General features: G+C 37.3%; 1 protein-coding gene across 7 annotated transcripts in view; it reads right to left on the reverse strand.

Moving 5' to 3' along the window:
* Positions 1-16,129, reverse strand: part of PER2 (period circadian regulator 2) — a 49,765-nt gene that overhangs the window by 19,013 nt on the left and 14,623 nt on the right. For all 7 annotated transcript variants that reach the window (XM_030954236.1, XM_030954234.1, XM_030954238.1 and 4 more), the window contains 8 exons: positions 10,600-11,089; positions 9,798-9,866; positions 6,529-6,683; positions 5,881-6,002; positions 4,152-4,353; positions 2,583-2,634; positions 1,114-1,256; positions 835-913 (listed from right to left, as the gene is read on the reverse strand). In XM_030954236.1, coding sequence (XP_030810096.1) covers positions 835-913; positions 1,114-1,256; positions 2,583-2,634; positions 4,152-4,353; positions 5,881-6,002; positions 6,529-6,683; positions 9,798-9,866; positions 10,600-10,871 — 1,094 coding nt within the window. In that variant the 5' untranslated portion in view covers positions 10,872-11,089. The remainder of the gene's footprint in view (positions 1-834; positions 914-1,113; positions 1,257-2,582; positions 2,635-4,151; positions 4,354-5,880; positions 6,003-6,528; positions 6,684-9,797; positions 9,867-10,599; positions 11,090-16,129) is intronic.

Consider the following 16,129-nt stretch of genomic DNA (forward strand, 5'->3'; position numbering starts at 1 on the left):
GTTGATTCTCCCAGGGAATAAGTGACAGGACAAGAGGAAATGACCTCAGGGCAGGTTTAGATTGGCTATTAGGAAACACTTCTTCATGGAAAGGGTTGTCAAGGAACAGATTGCCCACAGAAGGGGTGCAGTCACCATCCCCACAGGCATTTAAAAATGTGCAGATGAGGCATTTAGGGACAGCACTCAGTGCTGGACTCGATGATCTTAGAGGTCTTTTGCAACCTAAACGATTCTATGAAAGCCTGGCTTAGACCTCAGTTCCCAAGTCTTGCATATACATTAAGATCACGGGTGGCGTTTTTGTTTTCTAATTTAGAATGTAAATACTTACTCTAACCAGTTTTTATGACTGTCAAAGCAATTTGAAGCCTTCAGCCAGTGTAATTGGAATCGTTTTTATACACATTTTTTTAAAAGATCTAATGCTGTATTCAAAAGCTGTACCTCTAGCTGTCCCTGGGCCAGCAGAGAGCAACAGCAGCATATTTGCTGAATCAAACTTAAAAATCCAAAAAACCCACACCTAAATGTCTCATACAGGTAATAACTGGCAGCACAGGAATTCTTTTGAACATGGGTTCATTGACTAAATTTGTGTCCAGAATTTCCCAAGAGGGAAGGAAAGTGGAAGAACAAGTTGTTAGCAGACACTTAAATACCAGTGTAATGTGTTCTTGTGTATAGTGAAAATGGGGGGAGGATATGCTTTTCTTAGGTTAAACACCCTTCAGTAGTTGCACAATTTTTAACCCCATAGAGACACCTTAAATCCTGCAAAGATATTGGATAGGTTGCTCATGAGTAAATTTAAAAATAATTTTTGTAAGTTACCTTTCATCTACATCCTGAAACAAACAGGTCGGTGTGTGCGTAGTTGTAAAAATCCTTTTGTCAGGAGGAATTCTGGGTGCTGAGAGAAAAATAAAAGCACATTAGCAACTGGGGGTTTTGCATACATAATCTTCAAGCTGCCACTCCAAAATTCTGGCCAAGAGCATACAGCAAAGCAGCAAGGACAGAGAACGGAAACAATTCTCTATCATTTTAATAAAGTTTGAACACATCTTACTTTTAGGAAAGCAAGCTAGTCTTTGTGCACTCAAGGATTACCTTCATAACCAGAATGGACTTTTTCTGCAAGCAACACACAGCAAAGCTGGTCTTCTGCTATTTCTGGATCTTGCACTTTGATAAGGTAGGGAGTCATCCGGAATGGGTGATAGCAAATCTCATTTTCCCGCTCCTTTCCCGCACTAATAATTACAGAGAGATAATTATTTCAACAGATTCATCTTACACTGAACACAACTTTAATTTATGCATTGTATTTCCCTCATGACACAAGAACTGCATGCTAGCTACTAAAATAGCACCCAAGATCTTAGCTTGACTTTTTTTTTTGGTGGAAGAGAACGTAATTCTGATGGTACCCTCTGCATACCAACTTCCGTAAGATTGTGCTGTTCTCTCTACTGCCTGAAACAATACTCACAGCAGCATTACATGGAAGTCTGATAGAAAACCAGCTCACAAAATACATTAAGTTACTTTGTTCTCTTTCAGAGGGATGAGTTTACAGGGCTTTTTAATGAAGATTGCTATATCCCCTGAGTTAACACAAAGGTCATCTTTTAATCAATATTTATTCCAGTTTAGAAGCAGTGAAGGCTCAATATCTAATAACAGGTGTTTGCTTAACCAGAATGCAAACACAGTAATGAGAACAACAACCATTTACACAGTGACCAAAGAAGGATCAGTTGTAATAAGTTTATAACAGCAGAGCTAAATAAAAGTAAAGCTTTTAAAAGCAGTAGTTGGACACAAAATCTCCAGTAACACAAGCAGTACTTCTACAATACATCCAATGCAACACTCTGGAGCTCTGCATTACCTCCAATTCATTTCAAGTTTATTTATTCATATCTCGATAATAAGTATTTATTTAGTCCAGAAGTAATTAAATAATTGGATCCACTATTTTTGCTTCAGAAATGCTGCCAGAGAGGCAGTAAGCATCAAGAAATCAAAGTGCACAAGAAAGAACATGAACTAAATTGCCAGCTTTTCCTAAATAAATAAAAATACCCCAAAACTAAAGAGGAGTGATTGGGCAGGAAAAGAAGGAAGAAAAGCAAACCAAAGAATTGTGTCCTCTATTAATCAGAGGACAAAAGAGACAAGTCGAGTAACCCTGGAGTATCTTCCTAGGGGATACTTGAGATAAATCTGAGCCATTGGTTTTTCAGAATGAAGGAGACTGAAGCAGGTGCTGAACAGTTCTATCTACATGACCCAAAGGCTTTCCAGAGCAGGAGGAGATGCTGTACCACCTTCCTTTATGGCACAAAGGTCAATACTCACAGGGATTAACTCCCAAGATGGAACTTCCTGAAATCAGTTCAGTTTTCTCTGTAGCTGCTACAGTTCATCAACTCAAGGATGTGCATATGTTTTGCTTTACAATCACATTATGAATAAGCACGAAATGTTCAAACCATATGGTTCTTATAAAAGTCAAATACTTATGTAATGCTTGGTTTCATAACACAACACTAAGCTTTACAATATTGTCTTACCTGATGCGACAGAAAAAAGATTTCTCTTCCATGCAATCCTGGGTGGAAGACTCTAGAAATATTAAACATATTTCATAACAAGTTACAAATTACTAGAAGATGATGATATTTAGTGTAAGAATTTTTTCTTAGATAATACATTTTTTTAAAGTTTAAGTTTTCCCTGAACTCTCCATATGTATTGGTTAAACAATGTACATCATAAGCAACTAAATCTGAACATCACTCAGATTCTGAGGCTGGCATGTGAATCACAGCTCCTGGTTTATCAAGTCTTTTTTTTTAAACATATCTAAACAGCTCTCCAGTTTGAGCTGCTTACTCTTATCAACATTTTCACAGTACTTTACACCAATGACCAAAAAATGTTTGGTTTCCTAGGACCCAAAATGTGACCACCAAATGCACTTCCTAGCACCCCTCTTCTCTCTTTTTCCTGAAGACTTCCTCTCATGTTTTAAGCTAATTTCCCTCCTTTTCCAGAGTAGCCACACACTGATTCCCAAGGGAAGCTCTGGAATTTCAAAGGCCTCCAGTGCACAATATTTTGGAGATTATATTGTTTGGCAACTCATACATGAGAGAGTGAGCACACTTCTATTTGATGCATTTTTTAAATCTGAAGCTGACATAAACATAATAAAGCTACAGAAAATGTTTCAAGAAAGCAAAACCAAAAAACCTCCTACCTAACTGAGTAATTAGGATCATATATAATTTTCCACTGATCCTGTTTTGAGCCAGAGGTTGCACTGGAGACCTCACAAGGTCCCTTTTGACCTGCTTTATGTTTGCATTGCTTAGCACATGTTTACTGCCGATTGTTTCTTCAGATTAAATATGGCTCACACCCTGGCTTTACTTCACAGATTTAGCATGCAATGCATTGGAATTTCAAACATTTAGAGCAGACCTTGAATTTCAAGTATTTAGTTGAAGCAGTTGGCAGATATTTCTCAATTACTATCAGCTGCAGGTACATGAGTAAAACAATCCTACCATAAATAAATATCAAGTGCCCTGAGACATCTGATCCTTCACCATTAATTATCCTAGTATAATTTTTCTGAGGCTAGAAGAAGAGAGCTGTGATTACACTTGGTGAGTGTCAGTGATGACAGCTGAAACACCTTTTTCTACACCATAATCAAGGTGTCCAGTACTCAAATCATAACTAGTTTAAAAGGAAGGAGACAGACTATTGTCCCCTTTACACTTGAGGAAGAGAAAATGTGAAGAAAAATTGTTTTCATTTGATTGCTAGCACAAGTGGAAAGTAAATTCACCATTCAGCATGAATTCCTACTTTGTTTTCATTCATCATCTGGCTGAAAGGGGAATGAGAACTGATAAATAATGACATTGAGAAGACTTTTAACCAAGAGACAAGTCTTGCTGATTTATAGAATAGATTTGTACACCTAGTGTTGTTCAGAGGTGTTCTAATAATGCCCCTGTGCCATACCCTCAGGAAGTGATGGGGAGGATGGAAGGACATCCAAAATCAATTATTTGCATTTGTGTGACTGCAAGAAGGTCAGAGAAGTATCTGCTGCTGAGCCCACTCACCAGCTCTATTGCAGATGTTCCACGATGGTAATCTGTATGGGGTGGTAGAAGTATAGAACACACTGACATCCTGAGGTGCCAAGAACTCCACAAATTTGGCATTTTTAAAATAGCCCCTCTTGCAGCGGAGAATAGAAGCAGCTTGATCAGAGATGTATAAAATTTTCCCAGTTATCAAAGAAACAGCTACAGCAAACATATCCTAAAACCAAAAATCTCTAATTATTTAGACTGTTTGAAACATTCTTCAGTGCAGCATATATTTCTGAGAAAAACATTTATGATATAAAAACATTAATAAGTTCAAAATGAGAATTAAGGAAATTTAATTTTATTACAGATATTGAACACAATGAATCTGCTCATTAAGTAGACACAGAATATTTTTCAATTATGCAGTAAGAATAATACACTACTATTATCTGGGTTACAAGCTCTAAATATCATTGTCTATAGTTCTGTGATGCAGAATGAATTTAAAAATTAAGAATTAATGACCTTCCAGCTATATAACTTCACATTTTCCCTGTGCTTGTTGCAGACATGATTTACATGTATGAAATTCAGGCGTTTTTGAAAGGCTGTTTGTGTTAGCTGGTCCATCCACAAAAAGTGAAAAAAGGGCTCCAAACCACTTGGTAAAAAATAATGAGTACACAGGTGGGAAGAAGTCCCACACACTTGTATTGTTTCTCTTCCTGCCACAGAGGAGCTCCCTGCGTCACAACCTTGAGTGCTGCACTCACAAACACTGCACAGGAACTGAAGAGCTGCCAGCACAACACAGCTTTCACAAACAGATATTCACATTAATTGAACAATGTTTATGATATGTGGCTTAATTTCTCAGTTGTACTCTACACTTCCTATTTATTTCACCTTGTGGGCAGTCTTTACTATTCACAGATTCAACAAAACCCACCTACTTCAAGCTATGGAACATCCCCCACCATGTTCTTGTTTTAGAGAGTTCAGACTTGATATATTCAATGAGGTTGCAGCCCAAAACAATAGTAGGAGATAGTCTAATACATTTAGATGCCATTAGTTTTTGAAGACTCCATAACTTATTCCTAAAATACTAATAATATGGAAATAAATATAATTTAAAAAATCATTCAGGTTATCATTCCACTGCTAGAACTCCAGTGATGGTCCTAGCTGTTCCTGTCTCTATGAGAACACAGCATCACTGAACCCCACAGAAAGCCTGCACCAGCTGCAAAACCAGGCAAATCCCACAGAAAAGGATACAGTGATTCCAATAATTTGTCACTCTTCAGTCACACTAACACAAAACTGGTGAAACATCAAATGACCCCTAGTATAAGAATAAGCTGAAGTGATTCACTGTGTGCCTTGACCAAAATTTGGAAAAATTTAGCTCTCCAACTTTTGCAATTGCACTGAAATGAAACCTAATGATGTGTCTCAGTGCTCTGTATCACATGGACACAGAGATTTGTCACACCACCACCTCCAGGCACGAGGAACCATTCAGAGGATCAGGGAGGTCAAACTTCTTATTTCCCACCTAACCAACAGAAACAACTTTGTAAAGTCTGAAAAGGCTCAGAGTTTCTTAACATCCCCTTAGGGCCAAAAGGCAGTTTCTTCAGCTTTGTGGCCTAGCTACCAACCCTTCCCTTGTAAGAAGGAGGCATGCCTGAGAATTGCAGTTCCAGGAAACATTTTCAGTCCTCACAGAGACTCAGGGCAGCATACTCACCGCATTTTTCATGATGTATTCTGAGGTTATAGTCTCCACTTCTTCCACTGTGTAAGATGATACATTGAGACCAGCAGGTTGGGATTCATTAATCATCAACAACTGGTAATATTCCTCATTGGCTACATGAGAACAACAAACAATTTATAATCAAGATTATCAATAAACACCCAGCCCAGAAGCAGTAAATGGCAAAAATATTTTTTGGCATAAATGCAGAAGTTGTGAAGTTGGCAGTTGGGAAATCCAGGCACTATTCCAAATACATCAATTTCCCTGGTAGAGCTTCCTCATCAGTAACTCAAACAAGAGTACACATCTTAATCTACCCATATATGAATGGTCACATATTGTAGTCTGACGGCTCAAACAGTATGAAACTGTAAATTGTTTTCAAATCAATTTTCTAACTCAATCAAACAGCAGTAAAACATCAAGCCTCTAGAGAGCTGCTTCAACTCCCAAAGGAACAAAAGTTAACAAAGCCAACAAATAGGAACAACATGAAAATATCTGGTTAGGTGGAAAATATCTGGTTTTCAGCCATAGTACAGTTCTCTTTGTAGAGCTAGGTTTACTTAAACTCCTATTTTGAAAGTTTCACTTTAGCCAGGTTGGCATTATCTAGGCAGTATCACACTTTATTACCTTTAACTTGTTTAATGCTTTTAAGGGCATATTTCAATGTCGTTAGGACACTGGATTTGCCTTTGACTCTCTTCTCAGAAGGAAGGTGAGCTTTCAGCTCCTGCAGTGTTTTCAGCAATTCCTTTTGTGTTTTGGCTTTAGTGGACTGCTCACTGCTGTCAGATGAAAAACAAAAACCACAACATCACTTGAATGCTTGAAGTGACACATCATCCTCAGAGCAGCCCAAACATACTCTGGCACTTGTCACTGACATCAATTTCTATCACCAGCCTCATTAACTTTACCAGTACTCACTCAGTATCACGTTCCAGAACTTATGGAAATTCTTATGTGACCATTTAAAATGAAAGATTTACCACCACCTGGAATGTAATTGTAAAATGGACTCTGTATGTGCAACAGTACATATGTCCAAGCACCACAGAATTTATTTTTTTTTCTTTGCCACAGTCCCCCTCCTCCCTTTTTAGTGGTATTTTCCTTAGTTCCTTTCAAAATCAAACTCAGAAATGTTCATGGACTTCAAAGGAGAGAAGCAGGAGGTCCATTCAACCCTTCACCTCCTGTTCAAGCAAGTTCCCTTAAGAAAGGTCCCTGAAAAGGGAATGGCAGTGGGAGAGCATGAAGTTAACAAAACAAATGGAGAAATCCTTTGAATAATGTATCCCATCTAAGCATGGCAACACATTAAATAAGATGAGGAAACTCTGACTAAATTTGTAAGGGATAGAATCAGAGGAGGCTGGAGACAGAAGCTGCATTCACAGGTCTCAGGCACATGTTCAGAAGAGCTGTCTCAGTGGAGAAGGACAAACTACAGACTCTCATTGCCAGTATCAGAAAGTTATCACCTTCCTTTCCAGTTCCTGGGTTCTCTCCCCATTATTGAGAGGTGCTGATACAGTCACAAAGAAAGAGAAAAGGAGGTGAGGGAAGTGAGGGAGAGGGTAGCAAAGATGGATGGCAGATGGGTAGGAAGGAGTTAAAAATGATAAGTCAACTTGCCTTTCGCATTGGAGATTTTAAAAGCTGATCATTCACAATGATCAAAAGGATTATAGACCTGTTCTTAGATCTTCCTGAATTTTTTTTCCCTTCCAAAGGAAGGTCTTTTCTTAACATCTGATTGTCCTGGCTGGCAATCTGTAAGAAGTTACCCTGGGCACTGCTGTGGAAACAATAGTCCTGGCAACTGCACTGCCTGACTGAAGTGGCCAGAAAAGCAGCTTCAGCTGCCAAGTAATTTTCAAGAGGATTTGTGAACATTTTTCTGGGAAGTTTTAAGAGCTTGAAAAGGTAGATAAATCGTCTGACAGGTGTTGGGTGTATTTCACCAAAAATGCTTGCGAAGTGACAAAGCTGTACTAGAGAATACACATTGTTCTTGCTTCCACCACAGAGCACTGTGAGACACACAGCGTTCATTTACTCACTGGTCACTTTGTGCCAAGAAATAATGGCAAGGGATCAAACAAAAGACTGCAGCACTCCCTTGGGAAACATGATGTTCATGCTGTGTATTAAAATCATGTGTACAACGTGGTTTGACAGCTCAGACTGCTGCAATCAAACAGGGCTTTGTTAACAGAGTTTCATAGAAGAACCCTTCATGCTGGCAGTAGGGAAAAAGAGAGAGGAAAGATTATGAAATAACTGAGCATACTGCTGGTTTGTACTCTCCGAGTACAGACTGCTTCATGAGAGTGGTCAGATTCTTCTGCAAGGAAAAAAACCTTTCCAAATTAGCCTACAGCAGCAGCAAACACAGAAGATGGACATGCTTGGAAAATAAGTTACACAACTCCAGAATGTTTTTCCAGAGAGCAGGAGCATCAGGCACAGCAGGCAGCCACAGGACAGAATAAGCAAGTTTATAAAGATAGAAGCTTTTAATTTTGCTTTTTGTGGGCAGCAAATTGGAAAGGTACCTACAGATATTAATCTAGAGTTGCTGGTTGGCACTGATACTGAATGCAAACCCCACCAGTCTGAATCAAAGATCAAGCCTACAAAGGTAAGTAGCTTGTCAGTCTACTTTAGTCTTCTCTTTGAAGATCATTCTCTAGATATCTTCAGTCTTCCATTCCCAAATGATCAGATTTTGTTCTGTAACCCTCTAGCACAGTACCTGATGGCTGGGGAGAACACACTACCATCTGGATTCTTAATTATTTCTGAGCAGAGACCTATTAATAAAATTTAGAACTGAAACACCAAATACTTGTAGTAACTAAACCCATCCAAAATTTCACAGTGAAGAAAACTAAATCAATGGGAAATAAAGATTAAGAAATGCCTTTGGTCCACTCTTTCACAATAAGCAACATAAAGTCTGGATCACAATTTCCAGTTGAAAATACAGCATGGAACAAAATTTCCAGGTGCATGCAAGGCAGACACAGAAAATATGGTGAACACACACCAAATGGTGCATGGGAGTAATTTGAATTTGCCACTTTTCTAGGAACTGCATGAGATAGAAAGACATTCAGGTAGGCAGGTCTTAGATATGGGTCTTAACATCAACAGGCTAGATATCTTTGATCTGCTCAGGACCAAGCTTTGATCTCCTGATCTGACTTAAAAGTTGACTTTAAAAAAGTCAACTTAGTTGACTTAGTCACCAAGTTGACTTAAAAAAAGTTGACTTAAAACAAGTGCAGCAGGAAGTGTGTAAATATGAGCCTTCAAGCTACCAGGCTCTTCAAGGCTACCAGGGACAAAAGCAGAGTTCATACAGAGGGATTCATTCCTGCAGCTGGGGTTTGTGTATCATTTATCCTTACTCCCTGGGGCCTTGAATCCCAGCAAATGGAACACAGGAGAGGCAGGTGATACAGCTGCTGGACACCAGGAATAACCCAGCTCAATGGTGGATTCTGATGTTAACACACCACCAAATTCAGACTAAATTCTGAAGAGAAAAAAAAAAAAAATTTAAAGCTACAAAACCCCACTGTAACTAAAGCAATATTCAAAGGGACCCACAAAAAAACCAAAATTACAGACTTAAGGCACCAAATCAAAACAAAGTAACATGACTTCAAAGGTTACCACACAACTCACATGGAACAGCAACAAAAGACTCTAACTTAATCAAGTGGTTAATATGAGATGCTACTGATTATGGACAGGAAGAAATCAAAGACAGGATTTCTTGTGTAGTCATGCAGGTTGAGGCAAAACAAAACAAAAAACCAAAATATGACATTATTTACTTTTCAGCATTTAGCATATTACTGAAAAATAGATGCCCATTAATTTACCTGCATCCACTGCTGGACTGATTGTGTTCAGAGTTTGCAATCATCAGACTAAATGCATTTGAGCTTGAACTAGAATAAGAAAAAGATTAAAAGATTAATATTTGAAAACCTAACAAAAAACTTTTGTTCATTGTAGCTTACTTTCCTATTAATGACTGGCTACCTCAAAAAAACCCCAAACCAACCAACCAAACCAAACATGAACCCCCTCCCCCCAAAAAAAATCCAACACAAAAACCCTGAAATCCCAACTCCAAATTTTAAAAGCTTCTGCATGGTACAACAAATGGGCACTAAAGCTGCAAACATTTATCTAAGCAGCACAAAATAGCTTGAGTGGGAAAGGAGCCATAAGGATCACTGAGTCCCAACACCCTGGTCCTCACAGGACTACTAGAGAGATGGTTCTTAACATAGCTTTGCTCTGTCCAGGGAACTACTACTGAAAAGATTAAAACAGCATGGTTGCACCCTCACACATAAGAATTAACTGACAGGTTTTGACATACAATTACAGAAGTTAGTTTACAAGACAATAAATAAATAAATAAGGCAAGTTAAACACTCAATGACGAGAAGAAAGATGCAAATTATGCTGGCAATGCAAACACCAACACCAGAGATCTCTTCTTTAAGATTTATACTACATAATTTACACCACATGAGTACAACTTAAGCAGCACACTCAGCCCCCTGCTGAAGAGGCTTTATACCTTAGTTATTATTCAGAAATATTGATTCAAATGTAAAAAGTCTTTAGGGGCAAAAATAAAAGTGAAATGTATTTAATAACAGCTACTACCTTTTATGACAGTCTGAAGATTCCATGAGCATTGCTGAATCCTTCCCATTTTCATCAGATTCATGACCATGAGAATCATGCCCACTTGAATAGTTTTCATTTGTGTCATTCCCACTGGAGTCATTCCCACTGGAGTCATTCCCACTGGAGCCACTGCTCATTTCAATATCTTCCTGAAGAACTTCATGAGAGTGTTCAGGCTTTGCTTGAATTTCTGAGTCTTCAGCAATCATCTGGCTGTGGTCAGTGGGAAGTCCAGAATAGTCACTCATCTTGAGCTGCTCTTTTAAGGAGAAGGATGGAGAAAGGTTTCCACTGATGCCAGGCTGCTGCTCAGGGTTCTGCTCCTCAGGGCTAGAGGAGAACCCCCAGAACTTGACAGAGTCCGTGGGACACTCATCAGAAACACTGCCAAGACCAAGAGCAAATCAAGCCATATTCAGAATTTTCCCTCTGTATAAACTCTGTTTGGAAGTACAGATGCACAAATCTGAGGAGGAAGGGAAGGAAGAAAAAAAATTATTTTCTTGTTTGCCTTGCTGACAAACTGGAATTTGCACTGACTGAAACAAGTAAAAAATGACATGCATGGTTAATATATTCAGCATTTGCATGGTGAAATGTTTCAGTTAAATTGAAAAAATCTCACAATGTTTTATCATGAAAAAGGTATTTATTTTTTAGTAAAAACCCACATATAAGAAAGAAAGTTGAAGGGAAACATGGAAAAACTCCTGAAAAGATCACATATTCCCTTGTTTTCTATTTCCTTACTTAATACTTATCAGTATTGCTGTCTAGATTTGGATTATAGCTATTATGATTTTCAGTGAAACCATCCCACTGCCTTTCAGTTTACCTTGATAAAGGAAAAAAACTCTATTCAGACATCAGAGCATTGCTTATTTGGTTTGGAGGTAATTTGGGTTGGTCTTCTGTTTTATATTGGGGTTTGTTTTTTTTAAGATCAGTTGGGAAGGAACAATACTGTACTCTTAATTTCTTTTTTTATACAAAAGCCATGTAGGTGAGCAGACAGAACATACAGCAGGATCAGAGAAACTAAACACACAAACACACCTAATCACCAGCACCAAAGATTCTAAGGCATGAATAACCCCGAGAAGAATTTTATCTACTAATTACTACTAATTTGGGGGGTATGATAAAAATTCCTTGGAAAAGGAAGGTTAAAACAAAAAACACCCTCTATCCCTGCTTTTAAATCAAATTCTGATGCACCAGGCTCAACAATCAGAGTGTATACAGAGGTGAATCAAGGGCAGACCAATATTGAAGTATCATCAAAAGAGAAGTACTGGAGAGCAGTTCAACTTTATTTATCTTTTAAAAAGATCATATTTAATCTGACTCACATCCTCATCCATCTCAGCAACTCAGAGACAACAACAGTGTAAAACTATGAACTAAAGATTCTTTTTTGAGAATCTCTGTAGTTTTCAAGACAACAGAACCATGTATGTTCCTTCCTCTTTGTTCCTTTAAAATATTCACCATTACAATTATTCACTAATAAACCTCTGACAGTAATGACAATGAATAAAAAAATTAACAACCAAGTTTTGTTAATATTAACTACAGCAGTTTTGTCTTAAACACAAATAAATAAGTATTTAGGTATTTAAGAAAAGACTGTAATGGAAAACATTCACAACAGTAATTTAAAACACACCATGATTCAACTCCCTCCAAAGCAACACCACATGGAAGCTATTTTCTTACCCTTCTAATTGATGTTTTTCCAGGCATTTTACATTTATTTTGCATTTTCCAGAAAACACTACTTGTCTCCTCATTTGGTCAAAATAATATGCGAGATATCTGCTTTCATTTAAAAGTATAGTTTAAGGACATTCACTTCAGCTATCAGTAATGATATAAAGATATAAATAATTTTCTTTCCTTACAAGTTTATTCACAAGTGAATAACAGGTGAATAATTATAGACGTATATAATTCACAAGTGAATGATATTATTATAATTCACTTGAAAAGCTATATATTGTATATCATATATATGTTATATCATATACAAAATATATTTGATATATTATATACATCATATATATCTTATATATTATATTTTACATTATATATTTTTCTAAATGAATTGTATTATAATTAATAATTATATTAGAATTCACTTAGAAAAATGCCTTTATGCCTATTTTATATATAAGATATATATTATATATATTATATTTTATATATTATATTATAGATTATGTATTTTTCTAAGTGAATTATATTATTATATTAATGTAATTAATAATTATATTATTATAATTCACTTAGAAAAATGCCTTTCAGTAGAGTAAAAAGATACTTTTTCCTTCGGCAGGTATTCCCTTCAGGCATTTTAATGCAGATAAAACAGACCTCCTGTGATGCTGCTCTATCCCAGGCACTGAATTACCCCTCAGGAGCTCTGACAGTTTTTTCCTGGACTAAGGTTAACCACTTCTGTCTTGAGAATTACATAACCACAGCAATAAAAGAGTATTTACTCTGAGCTGAAACTGCAGGATTATGTCACAATGGCACATTCTCTGGTGGCCAATGATTAACCGGGTCAGATAGTTCATCTCTGATCTAATCTCAGTGCCACAAGGAGCTGACACTTGCCCTGCTCTCTGGGGACACTGAGTGAAGCTCTGCGAGCCCAGGGCTGTCCCAGCAGTGCCACAGCTGAGCTCAGCCAGCCTGGCCGGGTGGGACAGGGACCAAAAGCTGCCCTGAGAGCCAGCATGGAACGTGGCACAGGAATTCCTGCACGGACAAACCTCCTGGTGCTGCACAGGGAGGAGCGCTCTAGAAATGTGTCACATTAAGCTCTTTTCTGACTCAGAGATGGGGCAACTGAGAGGCATTTTAAACATTTTTATTCCAGTTTCAGTCTAACATGAAGGGTGAGACAATACAGATGTTATAATTCATGCCATCACAATCAGAAGTCAACTATTTCTTAATTAAAATACACTATATAAGCTTTTCTTGGCCTATCAGCTATATCCACACCATGCTGTAAATGTCTTAAAGCCAATAAACTAAAATTACTTCTCTTGAGTCCTACTACAACGCACCTTTGATAGTTCTATTTGTGAAAAATGCGTATTTTATGACTGGCTTTTTGCAAATATTAAAATGAATATTATATGTGTTATGTTAGAAAGTTATGCTGTATTAATTTTCTTAAGTACTGCGTTGAATATAAATTTAGGTTATAACAAATGTTAAAATAGAAACTATGCTATGTAAGCTACTTTTTTTAAAAAAAGGACTTGCACCAGATAGCAGCCACAGGACACCTGAATCTTTCAGAGAAAGAGAATTTATTGCTCCCTTATCAGAAGAAATGAACTTCTTCCTGCCTTGCTCAGCCCTGAAGACACTGTCAGGATTCAGAGGAAGAAGCTGACACTGCCCAGACAGAATCCTGTGTTTGAATGGAATTTATGCATCATGTATGAGGTGTATGAATATGCAACAGGCTGTTGTTTTTAAGGGTTAATCCTCTGTTAACGTGGGTCCTTTTTTGGGCTTATTTTGCCCCAAAAAAGGTACTAGGACATGCGTAACTCTTTGTTTTTATTGTCCCATATTGTCCTAATTCAAATTGTCCAAATTATTATTACTCTAATTATATTACTATTTTTATAACCATTTCATTACTATTAAACTTTTAAAATTTTAAAACCAAGTGACTGGCGTTTTTCACATATTTCTCTAAAGTATTTAGTCCTATTTGTAAGGCCATCTTGTAGGATTCTCCACAAATTCATTTCACACATAAATGTGTTGATCCATTTGCACCCAGGGGATGCTCTTGCCACTGCTGTGTAAATCAGAGCATGTCTGCTTAGATAACTGCAGCCACTCTCCAAAGCCATTTCCCAGTGTCATTTATCCTGTTATTTCTCAGAGGACACTCAGGTTGTAAAGCTTGATGGAGAGTTCCATGAGTGAAGGTAATTAACCCCAGCACAGTTCAAATGAAGCTTTAAGAAAAAATGCACTCACAGCATCACCTTAAAGGAGGCCTGAGGTGTACAAATGTAAGGCAAGATCTACAATTTCTCATCCTATAGTCTGTACCCAACTTTGGAGTTTCTTCCTGTTTTCCTGACAAAATGCTACTTTACAAAGAGCTTTAGATACACGAGAAAAAAACATTGCCATAATCAAAACACCACTGTATCTGTTAGGAAATGATGTTTTCTTTAGAGATGGGGGAAAAGAGCTCTCACAAAATAAAAAACTAAAAAAAAACCCAACTTTGGGCTGCTATATTTACTCCTATAAAGAAAACTTTGTAAATCACTACTGATAGGTTTATAAGCATGAACTACCAAAGACAGAGCCTCAGAATAACCCTAAATTCTCTGAAGGTAATTAGCCCAGTGCAGTAAAATTGTGCTGCTTATAGGAAGAGCAATGATTGTGCCACAGCTTTCCTACTCTGATGTAAATATTTTGTGTTTTAGTTTTTAGGCACAAGAAACCTCTTCTCCTGAATTCTGATGCCAGAGAGGATTACATGTGCTGTACTATTTCCAGCCATGAGAATTGTTCACAAATACTTTTTTGACAAACATTTCCTTGGAAAATTATTTTCCCAAAGTATTTTCTGTAATCTTTGGAAGTCTAAGAGGCAATGAAAATGTGCCATAGCTAACATGTAGAGTCTTACAGTTTGAAATTCTGAGTTGTTAAACCACTGGTGAGTAATTTTTTCCACCTCCAAATATCATCTATTGTCTCATCTCCTCCCTTCTTTCCATGACACCCAGGCCAGCTTCTGCCAGGTATTTGTAGGAAACTTCAGCAGTGCTTCCTTAGGCGGGAGAGAATTGTCCCCAAAATAAATAAATAAATCTGTAAGCTATCCAGTAACTTTTGAGGAATTTCCTGTAATTCCTGAAACAAGAGTTGATTGATTCAATGACAGTAAAGCTTTTAGGGTTTTAAAAAACAGTTTTATTTTAAGCAATGAGTACAAATTAAGAGAGTCACCAATATAAAATAAATAGATACTGACCCTTAGGAGACACTATGTGAATTTTTTTCCTCTTGATACCTGGCAGAAATTTGTGTCAAGAAGCAATTCAGTCGTGTTACTTCTGGTTCTAACTAACAACATGCCAGAACTTCTGCAGCTTTCTCCACACCTAATAACTACATTAGAGTAACTAGAATTTGGATCACAAAGACAATCAAACCAGAAAAGAAAAAAAAATCCAAAATAAAAAGAGTATTTGAGTAATGGAGAAAACAAAAGTTTGTCATCTTTAAAGGTATGTTCTAAAAAGAACTGGCTCAGCATGAGCTGGAATGGTTTTCTTAGCCAAGACTGGAAGATTAACGTCACTGAAAGTCAGTCTTGCACAAAATTTCTTCAGTTTCAAAATCTCAAAAGCCTCAGTGCCAGAGGCACATACCAGAGTAAGGAATACAGGAAGAGTAAAGAGGAAGGAACAAGAAAAATATTATGATAAACTTGCAAGAGCTT

This window comes from Camarhynchus parvulus, chromosome 9 (assembly GCF_901933205.1).
Source record: "Camarhynchus parvulus chromosome 9, STF_HiC, whole genome shotgun sequence".
Taxonomy (NCBI): Eukaryota; Metazoa; Chordata; class Aves; order Passeriformes; family Thraupidae; genus Camarhynchus; species Camarhynchus parvulus.